This window comes from Ammospiza nelsoni, chromosome 3, assembly GCF_027579445.1.
Source record: "Ammospiza nelsoni isolate bAmmNel1 chromosome 3, bAmmNel1.pri, whole genome shotgun sequence".
NCBI lineage: Eukaryota > Metazoa > Chordata > Aves > Passeriformes > Passerellidae > Ammospiza > Ammospiza nelsoni.
The window spans coordinates 30,234,293-30,249,075 of record NC_080635.1 but is presented as its reverse complement, the minus strand read 5'-3'; the positions used below and the strand labels follow the sequence as shown (position 1 = coordinate 30,249,075).

Genomic DNA, 14,783 nt, shown 5'->3' with positions numbered 1-14,783 from the left:
TGTTGAGATCGAGTTTGTTTGTTTGATGTTCCTGTAGTTAATGGGCTTCTTGCTGTTTTCTCTGAGGCATAGTTGCTATTTATCTCTACTTTGCTTAGGCTCACCAGGAGGTAAGATCCTTTTTTCCCTTTTTGTCTTTACCCCTCTTCTGTTGTTTTTTCATCTCTTCTGCCTTTTTTTCCTCTCCCTTTTGATTTTTTTGCCATTTTTCCCCTAATTTTCTCCATGCCAGACTCAGCAGTGAGGTGGGGGCTTGCTTTGAGTGAGCTGCTGCATTTTTGCTACCATGTGACAGCATTGAACCCCAGGGGTCCAGAAGGATTCTGGAGTGCTGTGCATAGGTTAACATGGGAACCCAGGAATTGTTCTTTGCCCACCTTGTTTTAGATGTGGGACACAATTCTGTTGAGCCAATTTCTCGAGTGCTCATGGAAGAACACATCTCTAATTGCATTAATTCAAAAAAAGAATCAGGAAATGGAAAGGGGAAGATAAGCTCAGTTGGTCAGACTATGATGCTAAAACCAGCAAGACTGTGGGTTCAATTCAATTGTGGTATGGACCATTCATGGAGGAGTTGGACTTTTTGATTCTTGTGGGTCCCTTCCAACTCAGAATATTCTGTGATGTGGGAAAAGACTGATAATTTATGGCTGTGAGACGTGGAAAAAGGCTTTTGTTTGCCAGAAGCGTCTATGACCAGTAGTGGTCGGATCTGTCATGTTATAGCAGGACCTTTGCCATACTCTCCTTTTGTGGAAGGGCTATTCAGAGCAATTCCAGCAAGGACTGAGGCAGCTGATAATGAAGGAAATCACAACAGCCACATAGAGGCTGCAGGGACCTGGGGACCCTTTGGGGCAGACAGGACGGTGGGTGTGTTGGACACTGTGTGATGTTGCTGCCTGCCCCTGCAGAGAGGAGGAAGAAGGGCTTCTGTCTCTTCATGTTCCTTGTAGAAATTTTAAAAGATTGATGAGGAAGGGGGAGAACTGTGATTGTCTCAAAAAATCTGATAAATACTTGTTATTCGTCTGTTTGTTTAAGTAAAGACTCTCCCTTACCAGTAGGTCTGCAGGGCAAAGCTCATGTTTTATCATCCCCTAAAATATCAGGAGTGATGTAAAAATTGGCCTAGATGCCCCATGGAAGACTACCAAGAACTTGCCTTGAATCTGGTGAATCCATAGCTCATGCTCTGATTGTCAAACTGTGCCACTGTTTTGCCAGTGGTGGTTCCTGGAAAGCCAGTGGTCTGTAAAGGTATCAGAAGGTGCTTTGTGCACAGTGGCTGAGGAATGCAAAAAACTGTCAAAAACTTGTGCATGCTCTGTTGCCTACAGAAGGAAGCAAACAAAATAGGACGAAAATAATTGTTAATCTGCTTATTCTTAAACTATTTTTCATCTGGTTGTAGAAGGTAGTTCTGTAAAAGAACAAAGATGCATTCCCCCCCACCCCCCCAACAAGGTTGGATGGTTCCTGCATTTGAGAGGTAGGAAATGGTGTTCTGCAGCGTCTCACTGGATATTCCAGTGATCAGGCTCTGCCTGGCTGAGTGCTGTCATGGTGTGACAGCATCTGGGGGCAGTGGTAACTGTTATCTTAGCTCTTGCACAGTCATGAGGTGTTTTCAGGAACAGAAGCCTGAATCAGCCCAGTACTCATGGACTCACAGTAAGGTGGTGTGACTGGGCAAGAGTTTCCATGGCTTACACACACTGTGTTTTTGCTGCTGAACAAGTTTGGAAGAAGCTGGGTAACCCCAAAGTGCAGATTTTCTCCAGGATTGTCCAATCCAGTGTTTTCTTTCCTTTTGGGCTCCCAAGCAGAAAACTCTTCAGAGCCATGCCCCATTCTGTTGTAAAGTACCCCTTGCTTCTGCTCCTGATTTCCTTCAATGTCTGAGCCCCGTTCACATCTCTCTTTTACCCTCACAATTCCTTTCTGTTGCCATGACCCTTTGCTTGCCCACCTTGGGAGGATCTGCTGCCCTTTCTCTGTGGTATTATCAGCTGCAGGAGCTTGGGCACCTCAGTCTCCAGGTGAGGCTCCTGGCAGAGGACTGACCCTGGCACAAACGCTGTTGCTCTGCACTCAGCTTGGCTTTGCATGGGGCAGGAGTTGCCAGGCAGATCGAGTGCTGTGTCCTACCTTCCCATTGTCCTCCTTGTGGTGCAGCTGGACCAAATGTTCAAGATGTTGTGTTGCCCTTTTGGAATGGCAGTAACACCTTCCCTTGCTCTGGTCCCTGAAATGAGAGCTTCTCTGTAAGTTGAGAGGAAGCCTTTTCTGCAGCTGGAGAGCAGGAGCTGCCTCTGGAGTCACAGGGATGGGCAGCCCTTCACCACAGAATCATCTCCAGCACTGAGGCAATGTGACATTGGGACCAGAGCTAGCTGCGGTCTTGGGGGTGCTGATCTTGTGCCAGCTCCTGGGGTGTCAGTGATGGGGTGCATCAGCAAGCATGTCTTAGACTTGTACTAGGGTCAAAGCAAGAGATTCTAAATTGCAGCTTGTCCCATAGCTATGGTCTTGTCCTTGTCAGGCTGCCAGCTCTCCGTCTGTTCCTGATTAATCCTCTCCCTGGGGGATGCTGACCAGTACATCCCAAATCAAGATGGAAGAAAGGGGGAAAAATCAGATACTGAGGCAATCTTACTCTCTAATTTTTAACCCATGCTGGCGCCCTAATACAAACAGGAAGGCAGCAGCAGTTTGGACAGGGATCAGTAGACCTGACTTAGTGCTGTGTAGAGCAGAACCAGTGTAATTATGGGAAAATGGGCATAGTCACAGAAATAACTGAGCTTTGATGGGAGACAGGCTCTTTCCTGAGATCTTCTCTGGTGGCTAGCTCACTTCTCATTCCTCCTCCCCCTTTCCCTCAGCTCTGCAATGAACCCTGAGGGTCTGCAGCTCTCACTCTCTTTAGAAAAGGGTCTGGGCTCTCACCAACATATGTGTAGCTTTTGCCTTGGGAGGCAGCAAGGTGAAATCTTCCTCTAATATTTAGGAGAAATCAAGGGACAAAAGCCCATCTGCTAAAAACAGACTTGTCAATCTGGTAACAAATATGCAATTTTCTCCAATTGCACATCAGGCATGAGAAGTATTCAGGCTTGCAAATCTATCTCCAGGTGCTCACTGTAGAGTGCACAGGTCAATGTACCAGGTTAGTGTCCCCATCTGCAAACAATAATTTGAGTGATTTACCAAGCATGACATGTTGGTCTGGCCCACATACATGTGGTCACATTCTCTTGGATCACAGTCCAGGCCAGTAGTGGTGGGGCTGTCCTTTCTGCCTGGATTGAAACAAGCTTCATGTGATGCCAGGGACTGTCTCTTTGCTCATGCCTGTACTCAGGATAGGACATGGTCCTGGGGCCCTGGAAGAGCTGGCACATGAGCCTGGAGGCAGCAGCTGCGTGGGCACTGTGACCTGGCCACTTTTTTCACCATTTTTCCTGTTGCTCAGCCATTCCCATCAGCCATCATTCTTATTACTTTTCCTGTTCATTCTGGGACTGGCTCAGACTTCTTTGCCAGCTTTTCTTGTCCCACATTTGTGTGAACCTTCTGGTGCAGAGAAGCAAGGTCTGGAGCTGTACTTCACTCTCCTTCCCTTGGTCCTTGCAGAGCCACCTCTGCCCTTGGTGGAGCTTTGCTTCCCCAGAGCCTCCAAGGCACTCCCAGCCCTGATGGGTGCAGGGGGCTCCACCAGTGCCCAACCTGTCCTTTAGAAAGCTTCAGCTGTGTGTGTGAGGAGACATTTTGTCTGAGGGATGAGGCTAAATGCAGGCCATGGTAAAGCCCCTGAGCAGAGCTCTGGCACAGCTGCTCTGATGAGCTGGTGTGCTCATTTCTGAGCAGAGCCACTTGTGGATGTAGAGGCAGCCCCTGTGCTCATGTGGACAGGGAAACAGGTGCTGAGAGTGTCTGGCAGGGATTTCTTGCTGGTGCCATGAGAGGTTGGAGGAATATTAGGGTTTTTCCCTTCCCTTCTATAAATGGATTTTGTGAGAACAGGTTTCTTAACTTGGGTTACAACAGCAAGGGCTAATTTACTGTGAGCAGGATGCTATCAGTGACACATAAACTAGATGAAAATGTTGGCTAGGTTAGGTGGGAGATGAGCCTCATGAAAGCAGCCTTCCTCACAAATTCTGTTAAAGGACTTCTGGCCACACTCAAATCTGTGTCAGGCACACAGTGAGGTGTCTGCTGTCCTGCAGCAGGGTGGAGGCTTTGCAGAGCTGCTGGGGCAGGAAGGGCTATCACTGTCCTTAAACCTTGGTCCCCTGCAGGGCACTCCTGCTGTTGAGTAAAGCACTTGGTCTGCCTTCCCAGAGAGCTGCCTCCCTCATGGCTGAGGACATGGGAGGCATTTTGCCAGGCTTTCCTGCTGCTCAGCGAGGGTGGGGGAGGCCGGGACATGGGGGAACCCTGTTCCCGCTGCTGTTGGGAGCACAGGAGTGCTCACTTGCTTGCTCACCACTCCATGCAGCTGGGTTTAATTTTAGAAACACAGTGCTATCTTGGGGCATCTTTTTCCATGGAATGCAAGTCTTTAAGTAAATAAATAACAGCTTTGTGGAGGCGGAATGACAGCCTGTAACCGCACTGCGAAACACGCACCGAGTGAGTTGAGCCCCGTTTCACTTGCATGTGGAAATACTTTGTACAGAAACAGTGGCTGCACTGCCTCCCTCTCTTGGTTCAGCCCCCTCCAGAGCTGGCCATGTACATTGATTAAAAAGAAATAAAAACACCTTGAAATACCAGCCTTGGAGAAGTGGAAATGAAAACCCCTCCAGCTGCTGGGGTTCAGCTGGAGTTCTCTGGCACAGGTTTCCTAAAGCTATGGCTTCCTGGTGATGGGTTATTACTGACTGTGCCTCTGCTGCATCTGGGACATCCCAGAGGGATGTGCTCTGGGGCATCCTTAGCAACCCAGGAGAGACATAGCAGGCTATAAAAGATGGCAGGCAAGAAACTTGTGTTTAAATGCCCCTCCCCGTCTGGCTGGCCAAGAGCCTTCTGCCTGCAGACATGTTGCTGATGGCTGAAGGTCCTGGGTGTGTCCCTCAAAGCATGTTTGCTGGCTGGAAAATCCCATTAAAGCCATTTTACCAGAGCAAGATCCCATTTTCATTGCTCAGATCCAGCAGCTCTGACATGGCATCTGCTGCATGAGCTGCTGCTAACTTTGTTCCCCTGAGTCAGCAAGGGAGGCTCTTCTAAAGCTCCCAGTCTGGTTAAGGCTTGCCACAGTGGCCTTCCTCTGATGTAGGGACTTGGAGATGCACCTAAATACACAAGGTGGAGCAAATGGTGTAAAAATAACCCAGGCTGACAGCTACTTGCTCTGCTCCACTGCTGCTGCACATTGCTGCTGCTGGGACGAGACAGTGCTGAGATGACAGGATTCTGTGCTTGTAATGAAACTGGGTCAGGAGCACCCATCTTGGGTGCATTAGGAGTTGGCAGTGCTGATTCTGGTTGCCTCCACAAAGCCAAAAGCGTGGCTAGACTGTGCCTAATCATGGAGGTATGAGTGAGCTCTGCCAGGGTCTTTGAAACAAGTGGGCTTGAAGTCAGCAGCTGTGGCTTGGAAAAAGCATTATGTAGCATCCTGGTGCCATGTGCAGATGGCATGCCTGAAGAGGTTTTGCTTGTCTTTCTCTTCTAAGATGAAAACTTACCTTGCCCCTCTTCCTGTAGCTCTTGGCAAGAGCACTTCTGGGCACGATTGTGATAGTTTTGTGTGTTTCTTCAGAGATGGATATAGTATTTTAATTCATTGCAGGGCCTGGGGATTACTAACTGTACATCAGCTTTTGCTGGTGGCTTCTCTTCCCAGTAGGCTACAGGGACAGGAGGATTTTCCATGTGATGTGGTTCTGCCTCCTCTTCCTCTGCAAACTACCCAGCTAAGCCATGTCCTCTCCTTGGCCTCCTCCTGCTGCTTCCACTGATACTCTGAAGGGAATTTTATTTTTTGTAAACCCTTGTGAAGGCCTTCTCTTGTGGGGCTGGGCAAGCTCTGCCCATGTTCTCTGTGAGCCCAGGATCAGGGCGGCCCTGGCAGCAGCTTGTCTTTTCCACTGATCCCAATTAAGATTCAGTCTTGGCAGGATGGAGCCTTTTGAGCTGCCAGCTGCAATAGGAGAGATGAGGCTTCAGGGGCAGCAGAAATTATTCCCTTCCCTTCCCTCAGCTCAGCTCAGCTCATTTCTTGGATCTGGGCTGAGGATGGCCTCAAGGGTTGATCTGCAGAAGCCAAATGAGCCACACAGAGCTAAAACATTTCCATTCAGTGTCAGGCCCAGGGTGGGGAAGTGCAGCTCTCTGAAGCACTGAGACTGTGGGTGGCAGCTGGGGAGGGGATGGAGGGAGCGAGGGATGGATGGGTGGTGTAATTCCAGGCACTGCCTCACACAACAGCAATTCCAGCCTGGCTGCAACTGTGCATGTGGGGAGCCTTGAGTGCCCAAATCACCCCGATAATGAAACCCAAGTTCGTAAAGGCTGCAGTAGTGGCAGGTCAGGGCTGTGCAGATGAACCCCTCTCTCCCAGCAGCAGATGCTGCCTGGTGTGACACCGCACAGCTCTGCTGGTGTTGACAGAGCTTTGCCACAACCTGCACCAGCAGGTAACTGGCCTAGGGCACTACCTATGGAGCAGCTGTGTATCTGATAGCCTGTGTTGTCTTCCAAGCATAATATTAACACAACTTTACAGCTGCCTGGCCCTCCTGCTATCTCCTCCTTTTCCTCCCCTACCTCCTGTCCCACTGCAGCCAAGCTGCCCTTGACTTTGCAAACACAAACTCTGCTTTTGCTGGCCTTACATCCTTTCAGCTGCGCACCCTGAAAGTATCAGGGGTAGAGAGTGTTTCTGTTGAACTTAATTTTAAATTGATGCAGGAAGAGCTTAGTAGTACTAAGAGTTCCTGGTTTTGAGCAGACTGGCCAGAATTTGTGATCATGCCCACTCTGCTGGAGTCATTGACGGAGTAATTGTCTCTGCTGCTAATTTGGAGTTCTGGAAGCAAACCTTAAGAAATCATGAAGTGTGAAACTTTTTTCTGTGGAGCAAGTGTTGTGTGGATGGCACCTCAGAGAGCCAAGGGCAGTAGGCAGCTTGCCACGGCCGTGCCATTGCTGTTGGGTTGTGCACACGCAGCTGAGCAATGCCTGGTTTGTTGTGCTTCTCTGCTTGGAGGAAAGCTCAGCAGTGTCAGGGCATCCATCCCATCCCTTCCTGTGGACTTGCATTCAGCTGTACTTTACTGCTACTATTTTGGATACCCTTTACTCTCCAAAGGAGCAAACAGAGTAAATACAAAGATAGAGATGCTAACTGGAAGCTTTCTAAATGTGGCACTGGCAGGGAGCATGGAGGGACAGGAGAAGGTAGAGACAGCTGGATTTGTGTCTCAGCCACCCACTGTTTAAGCTTGCTGTTACCCAAAGTGAGAATCTGCTTTTATAACAGAGTGCACTGAGTTCACCCACAGCCCTTCAGGCACAGCCTGTGACAAAGGATTCAGCTCTGCATCCTGAACCTTTCTGGCACCATGCCTGGCATATCAGGGTGTTGCTTGCCATCATCATGACTTTGGAGAGCTCCTCACATCCACTGGTTTTGAGACCTAAGTTGAGGCTTTCACTTGACATCTCAAAAACCTGAAAACCTGGCCAGGCCACTGCAACCAGCAATTCCTCCAATTGATTTCAGATTCCCTGAAATGCTGAGCTTCTCTTGGAGCGAGGCTCTGGTGCGTGGAGGGAGGTGAACTAACTGTGTTTCCGTTTGACTAATTAGCAGCTGTGTCTTGGCCAATGCACACACAATGCACCAGCCATTTTTCAGCTGTTCCAAGCCTGCCTGACTCTGCTGAGGCAGCCAGAGGGAGACGAGAACCAGCAAAGCACCAAGGAAGGGGCAGGACCAAGGGCCAAATTCTGTTCAGCCAAATACCATGTAAAGCTGAGTAACAGGGAATTTACAGGCAATCACTGCAGGGGCTGAAAATGGCTAACAAATTTCATTGCTCTTTTTATTGTTCAGCTGTTGTTGCTTTTAGAAACTAGTTTTAAGCAGTTCCCATTCAGAAAAAAAAAGTCCTTCCCTGAGATATTTCAAGCTGTCTTCCCCCCCATGGCCCATTCTCCTTCCTGAAAGGACTGCTCTTTTCACATAGATTTAATCTCTTTAAGAATTCTTAATGACCAGCTTGTGCCAGCTTCTCCTTATACACTGCATCCAGTTTTTAATAGGACGGTGTGAGGGTGGAGTAACTAGTGTCAGGATGTGGGCATGAGGGAAAGCCAGGCTGAGATGCCCCAAAGGGTTCAGCCTGGATTAGCAGTGAACAGATTGTAACACACCAATGGGCCATGAGCTGGGACAGTTGAGTTTCCAGCAGGCAAAAGCTCCACTGTGTGCATTGTGAGGGTTGCCATGATCTGCAGTATTTGTATTTTGAGCTGTGTTTGACATGTACAAAAGTGCAACTTGAACTGTTATGGCACCATTCAAGAGAAGGAGGTGGTGCGCTTGGGGCTTTACTCTGTTTCTGCCCCTAGGAAAATAATGTGCTTATTTTAGGATTGACAGCATTTGGAATCTTAAAATCATTTAGGTTGGAAAAGACCTCTAAGGTCATTGATGCCTTCTTGCTATCAGGAGACCTGAGAGCTTTGCAAGTTCAGATGGATGAGAAGGGGAATTTCTCTTAAGGCTTATTCATGATACAGAAGGGATGGACTTTTATACAGGCACTTCTCTGAACCTTGGTTTCAGTTGTGGTCACTCAGACTAGGACGAAGAGCTCTGAAGGCCCCAGTTCTGCAACAAAAAACAGTGATGTTTTATACAGCCACTGGCTCAGAACAGGCATGTGGGAGAAGCTGGAATAATGACAACAGATGATGAATTATGATGTTAAACCCACAGGATTACACATTTTAAGAATAGCCAGATTAAAATGAGTTTCTTTCAACGACAGCAAAAAAAAATAGGTTCTTTATGGTAATAAGTTATGACTGATCCCTTGCTAATTGCTGACTAATCATGCAACTTGCAAAGCCTGCCTTGTTGCTTTTCCCAAGTAACTGTTCAGAGAAGCTTTTGGGTTAAAACACAAAGATAAATAAAAAGGATATTCAAAGTAATGCAAACCACACTCCATTGCAACTAGTATTTATTAAAAATACAGTGGACAAAAAAAAGCAAGCCTCCAAAAAGTAGTCATCAACATCATCAATGTACACCCTGGCCCACCCAGCACCACGGAAACACAGAGTGCTCTCAATCCATTTCTCTCGCAAAATGTTGACTCATGTTTGGTTCATTACCTATAAATGTGCATAGTTTAAAGACTTGGTAATGTAACATGAGCATAAAATGGCACCAAAGTCAGTTTGCCCTGCACTTCCAGCCACTCTCAAACCAAGGAAGTAGTGAAATGTGCGTAAGTAGCAAGATGTGCATGGTGGTCATGCATGTGCTCAGTAGTCCCTGGTATTGCCCTGAGTCCTTTGTGTGAGCTTTGCAGCATGACAGCAAACTTGAATCATATGCCCAAAGTATTGTTTTTATTGCTACTGAGTACACAGAGTTTGCTTTTAAATTTTAGAATTAGCTAGAGCCTGGGGCAGGCCAGGAGGGCAGGGTGTGTTGTGCGTGGTGAGGGGAGGTAAGTGCTTGCATCAGTCAGAAGACTTCCACGTGTGCTTCTTTTTCCTGGCACTTTGTTTCCAAGCTGAGCTAAGGAAACTTTTGTGCCATGGGCACAGCAGTTCCATAGATGAATGCAATCTCTTATATGTGCAGGATTGGGTGGGACTGTTGGTGTCAGTATGGCAGCGCTGGCTACACTCCTGGGAATGACAGGAGTCAAGACTGTAATAATGCATGCAGATTGTCCTGGCTCTGGCCAGGACATGGGTAATTTTTGCAGGAGCCAAGAGAGGACATGGCTAACAGCATGGGGGGTTATTATGGGGACCAGGGAAGGGGTCTCTTCCAGTAAGGGAGCGGTCACATAGTGCCTGTTCTCTCTATTATTGAAGGTGTTACTGCTCATTTTCTTATGCCATTGCTGTTTCCAGTAAATTGTTCTTAACTGAACCCATGATCTTTACCTACTGTGCCTCCAAATTCTCCTCTTCAGCCTGCCATAGCGAAGGAGGAGTGAGAGAAAATGGAACACTAAATTGGGGAATACCATTCCTAAACCACATCATTAATGTACAAATGTTTATGGATTTTGGGCACCAAGAGTTCCAGATTTCTTTCCCTTTCAGCTACAGCTGCAATGTCTGTTGCTCTCTGCACCTTATCTCACAATGACAACAAACAAGAATCAAATCAATTCACCTGCAATGGAAAGAGTGCCATTTGTTGTAGCTGGTGTACAAGATTTGTGAAGGATTTGTAACAAATCCTATTGCCTCCTTATCTGAGACCTGTGCTTACTTTACATGAGCAGGATGTGCATGGCAGTGTGGTGTGCTCACAGTACTTTAACCACTTAAGATGATTTTTGGTAGTGTCTTTGACCTTACTAGAATTGTCTTGAACCCTGTATGTATGGAGGGAGCACCCTGAATAATGTGCAGCTTCACATTAGCCATAAGCAACCAGTAACACCCTGTTTAGAGCACTTAAATTAACATTTGAAAAGCAGCCATTAATATTAACAAGAATGTTGAGTAATTTCTTCTCTAGGACAGTTAATCACCAAGGCTAATTAATGCTACATGACTGTGGCCACTGCTACATTTATGGGGACACTTAAGTGCTCCAAGGCCAGAAGACTTCATGAAAAGCAAATTAGAGAAACATGCAGGAAAACACTCTGGCAAAGGCAATAGTAACTACCTTCATTTTCCAAGTGGCCACTAGTATTAAAGTGTGTTTTATCTGTCAGAACTACACAGGTTGCTGGTTACTAGGAGCTGCACCATGGCATTAAAAATTTGGAATCTTCTAGAGCTTGGTGCAACATCCCCTTCTAAAGTCAGGGAGAGCTTAATACTTACTTCTGTACATGGCAAAATTAATCCCTTAAGCATGCAAACAAGGCATCCATGTATTTCAGTGCTAAGGTCAAAATGCTGGAACATGCTTCTAACATTGTAAAGCTTATCTTTCAGATCAGAAAAATAATTCTTCCACACCCAGAAATCCTCTTTCTGCATCATGTTTTACACAGCACAAGGCAGAAAACTGGGCAGCTACCTTTTTTTTTTTTCCTTTTGAAACTGGTTATGTGGGTATTTTCCATTTGCATGTGTCTATTATGAGGAAAGGCTGAGGGAGCTGGGTCTGTTCAGCATCCAGAAGAGATGACTGATGTCTCAATGTATATCAGTGTCTAAGGGGGAGATGCCAAGATTATGGAGCCAGGCTCTTCTTGGTGGTGCTGAGCAATAGGACAAGAGGCAATGGACAGAAATCGACGCACAGGATGTTCCACCTGAACTTTTTTACTCTGCAGGTGACTCAGCACTTGAAACAGATTGCTGAGAGAAGTTATGGAGGCTCCCTCAAGGGAGATATTCCAGTCTGGACACAACACTGTGCTCTGGGTGCCTGAGCAGGGGGAGGTTGGAGCAGGTGACCCACTGCTGGCCTTTCCAACCTCAGCCATCCATTTTGGGATTCTTTGATTCTGTGAAGGGAAGCAGTAGCACTGCAAAGGGATGGGAGCTGCCCCTTGACTCTGGCTGTTCCATGTTTATAATCTCTGCCATATGGTGAAGTTCCCCAGCTGTGTTCTTCTCACTGTCACCCTCTAAATTCAATGAAGAAGGTCAGGGGAAAGACTGACAAACACAATTCTGAAATCTTAATCTTTGACTTAAAAATAGTTTCCAAATAACAGCACTTTCAGCAGTGGCTTAATTTCCAGAGCTCACAGTTGCATGGTGTGATGATAGCAGGTGTATTTCACAGCACAAAGGAAAAAAAAAAACCAAAACCAAAAAGCTCTGTGGTATAAGCAGGAATCTTTTCTCAATCTGATCATGAGAACACTGAAATGGAGGTACTGGCAGAGTAGAGAAGTCTGTCCTGTAGAAAATACACATGGTTTTCAACAGGGATAAGTGGCTCCACTGTTCAAGTGAGCTGACAGAGTAAGGCAATGCTGGAGGCATGGGGTTGCTGCAGAGGTCTCCAAGCCCAGCAGCTGAGCAAAAGGACTTCTGTAAGAGGCTGAACAGAAACAGTGGTCACTTGGAGGGTTGGAGGTATCTGAATATTATCTAGACCCTTGAGAAGTCTCCCCTCTGCCCACCTGTCTTACTAATCAACTTGAGCTCTTGGATGATGATGTCATGAGTGACTGCTTTGCACATGTCGTACACGGTCAGCGCAGCCAGGCTGGCAGCTGTGAGAGCCTCCATCTCCACACCTGTCCTCCCCCAGGTGTGACAGGAGCTGCGAATCACCACTGCATGCCTGGCCTCATCCAGGCTCAGAGACACCTCAACGTGGTACAGAGGGATGTTGTGACACAATGGGATCAACTGGCTGGTCAGCTTGGCTCCCTGAATTCCTGCAATTTGGGCTACTGCCAGCACATCCCCTTTCTTCACCTGGTTTTGCTTCACCATCCCGAATGCCTTCTCACCCAGGAGAACCACGGCACCAGCAACAGCACTTCTTCTGGAATCTGGCTTCCCTCCAACATCAACCATTGTGGCCCGTCCTTCCTCATCAGTGTGAGTCAAGTTGTCAGAGGCACGACGTACCCTGGTGCAAGATCCTGAATCCCTGTTATGGAATTCAGATCCTGAACATGCCTCTTTGGACTGACAATCCACAGGAACTTGGCCAACAGAAGCATCAAGGCACTTTTTATCAAATGTGGAGCTTGGGTCCTTCTGGAAGACACTATAGCCTCGGAGCTGGGTTTGTAGAATTCCTGTTGCTATGTGCCATTGTTTCTCTGGGTGAGATCTTGGTAGGAAAATATGTCCTGTGAATTTATTTTTCATTGATGCTTTTCCATTTTGTTTGGGTAAACTTGCTCTCAAAGTCAGCAAATGGCTAAATGTGTGGCCCCACCGTTTTGAATTTGGGGAATTCTGTAGGGCATCTTGGCATAGTGGGAATGACATCAATGCAGGCTCTGGGGAAAAAACCAAAAAGTAAGATGAGAAGAACATCTTACTAACTGGAAAGCTAAACTGCCTGTAGCAGCTGAGAACCCTGTCAGAGAACCGCTTTGGACTATCTGTGTTGCAAAAATCTCAATAAGCCTGCAAACACCCACTTTTTTTTCCCCCCTACCTCCTTCTCTTCTCTCTCATCAGTTCCCCGCATTTCCTGGTTTGCTATTAAAAAAGACAAGACTCAGACTCATTTCAAGGTCCCTGACAAAAAGAAACAACTTACTTTCTAAATGTATCAACACCTTTTGAGAAACAGCATCCAAGAAAGCTTATAGAAGCATCAGTTCTGAAGAAAAGCGCATCACAGCATCTCAGCATCCATTTGGGACCATCCCAGCACCAGCCTTCTTTCAAAAGCTTGGCAGGGTTAAGAGGAAATTTTTACACTCAGATTCTCAGCTCTGCCTTTCCAAACACCTCCCTCCCAGCACAGGCAGCTGCACTTCCTCCTTTCATCTCCTTCTGCAGGGAAGGGTCATGCCAGCACTTGAGGACAACAGGGACCAGAAGCACTGCAACTGCACTGTCTACAATCTCAGAGGGTGATGGGAACCTCTCATATTATTGCCAGCTCTTAACACGTTAATGACAGCTGAAGTTTAAGCACTGGAAAAACCACAGTCCCCTCACTGACAGACAGATTTTAAATCTACTCAGAAGCATGTTCCAAGTTAAGCTGGCAGAGCTCCCAGCTGGCAGAGAGGTAGTAAGCCCTCCTGCCCCTTTTCGCCATTTAATCCTTTGGTTCTGGCATTTGCACTGGGCTAAATGCCAACTGTGAAGACAGAAGGAGTCTCTTTCACATAAAAGTGAATAAAACGTTTCGTAAGTAAAGAAAGCAGCATAGAGGTAAGTGGCTAAGCCCTGGTCTAACAGCACCACTGATAAGCATGTGTCTCTTTTTCTGAAGAAATGTGGCATTAGGCTGTGCTCAATAACCTCCTTTGGTAGCTCTGGTATTCAAGGACTCCCTTTTCAGCCTATCCACAGGTGCATCAAAGCAGCTTCCTGCCCCTCTGCACATTGCTGAGCTACCTCTGCTGCCCAGGGACTGTCCACCTGACAGTAATAGACACAGTGTGGACTAAGTCTAATTGTGCTCCTCCATCTTTTTTAAAAAGAAACTCACCAAACTCTTCCTTGTTAGTTCCAGCCTCTGCTAAAACAAGACTGATGCACTTAGCACCATTGTCATCCAGAGTACCCTCCAAACATTGGTCTCAAAGTACCATTCCTGAAGCTTAAATCAACCACAGATTTCACTATTATAATCATGCAATAACTTAAATTCAGGCAAAGGCCTTTTTTCATCTACAGCTGATGGCCCATAAGCAAGATTCCTGCAAGTCTGAAGGCATGTGTTTACCTCAGAGAAATGGGATTAAATGGACATAAATGTGCTGAGTGAAACATTTCTCTGCTTTAGAAGAGCATAGAAAATTATTTTCTTATTCTTCTTCTCTTGCTCTCTCTTTCCATAGTGGGGCCTAACCTGAATATTCCTTTTAAAATCCAGGAACTCAAACCACTCTGTTCTTCTGGACTCCTTGATAAGCTTTAAAGCTGACGCTAAACCCCTGTGAAAA

At 46.8% G+C, this 14,783-nt stretch overlaps 1 protein-coding gene across 7 annotated transcripts in view; it reads right to left on the bottom strand.

Moving 5' to 3' along the window:
- Positions 1-9,198: 9,198 nt before the first annotated feature.
- Positions 9,199-14,783, bottom strand: part of MOCS1 (molybdenum cofactor synthesis 1) — a 29,952-nt gene continuing 24,367 nt past the window's right edge. For 5 of the 7 annotated variants that reach the window (XM_059469043.1, XM_059469041.1, XM_059469046.1 and 2 more), the window contains 2 exons: positions 12,318-13,154; positions 9,199-12,235 (listed from right to left, as the gene is read on the bottom strand). In XM_059469043.1, the coding sequence (XP_059325026.1) occupies positions 12,114-12,235; positions 12,318-13,154 (959 nt within the window). In that variant the 3' untranslated portion in view covers positions 9,199-12,113. Of the gene's footprint in view, positions 13,155-14,783 lie in introns of all 7 variants that reach the window. The other 2 variants (XM_059469044.1, XM_059469048.1) reach the window with 2 other exon arrangements.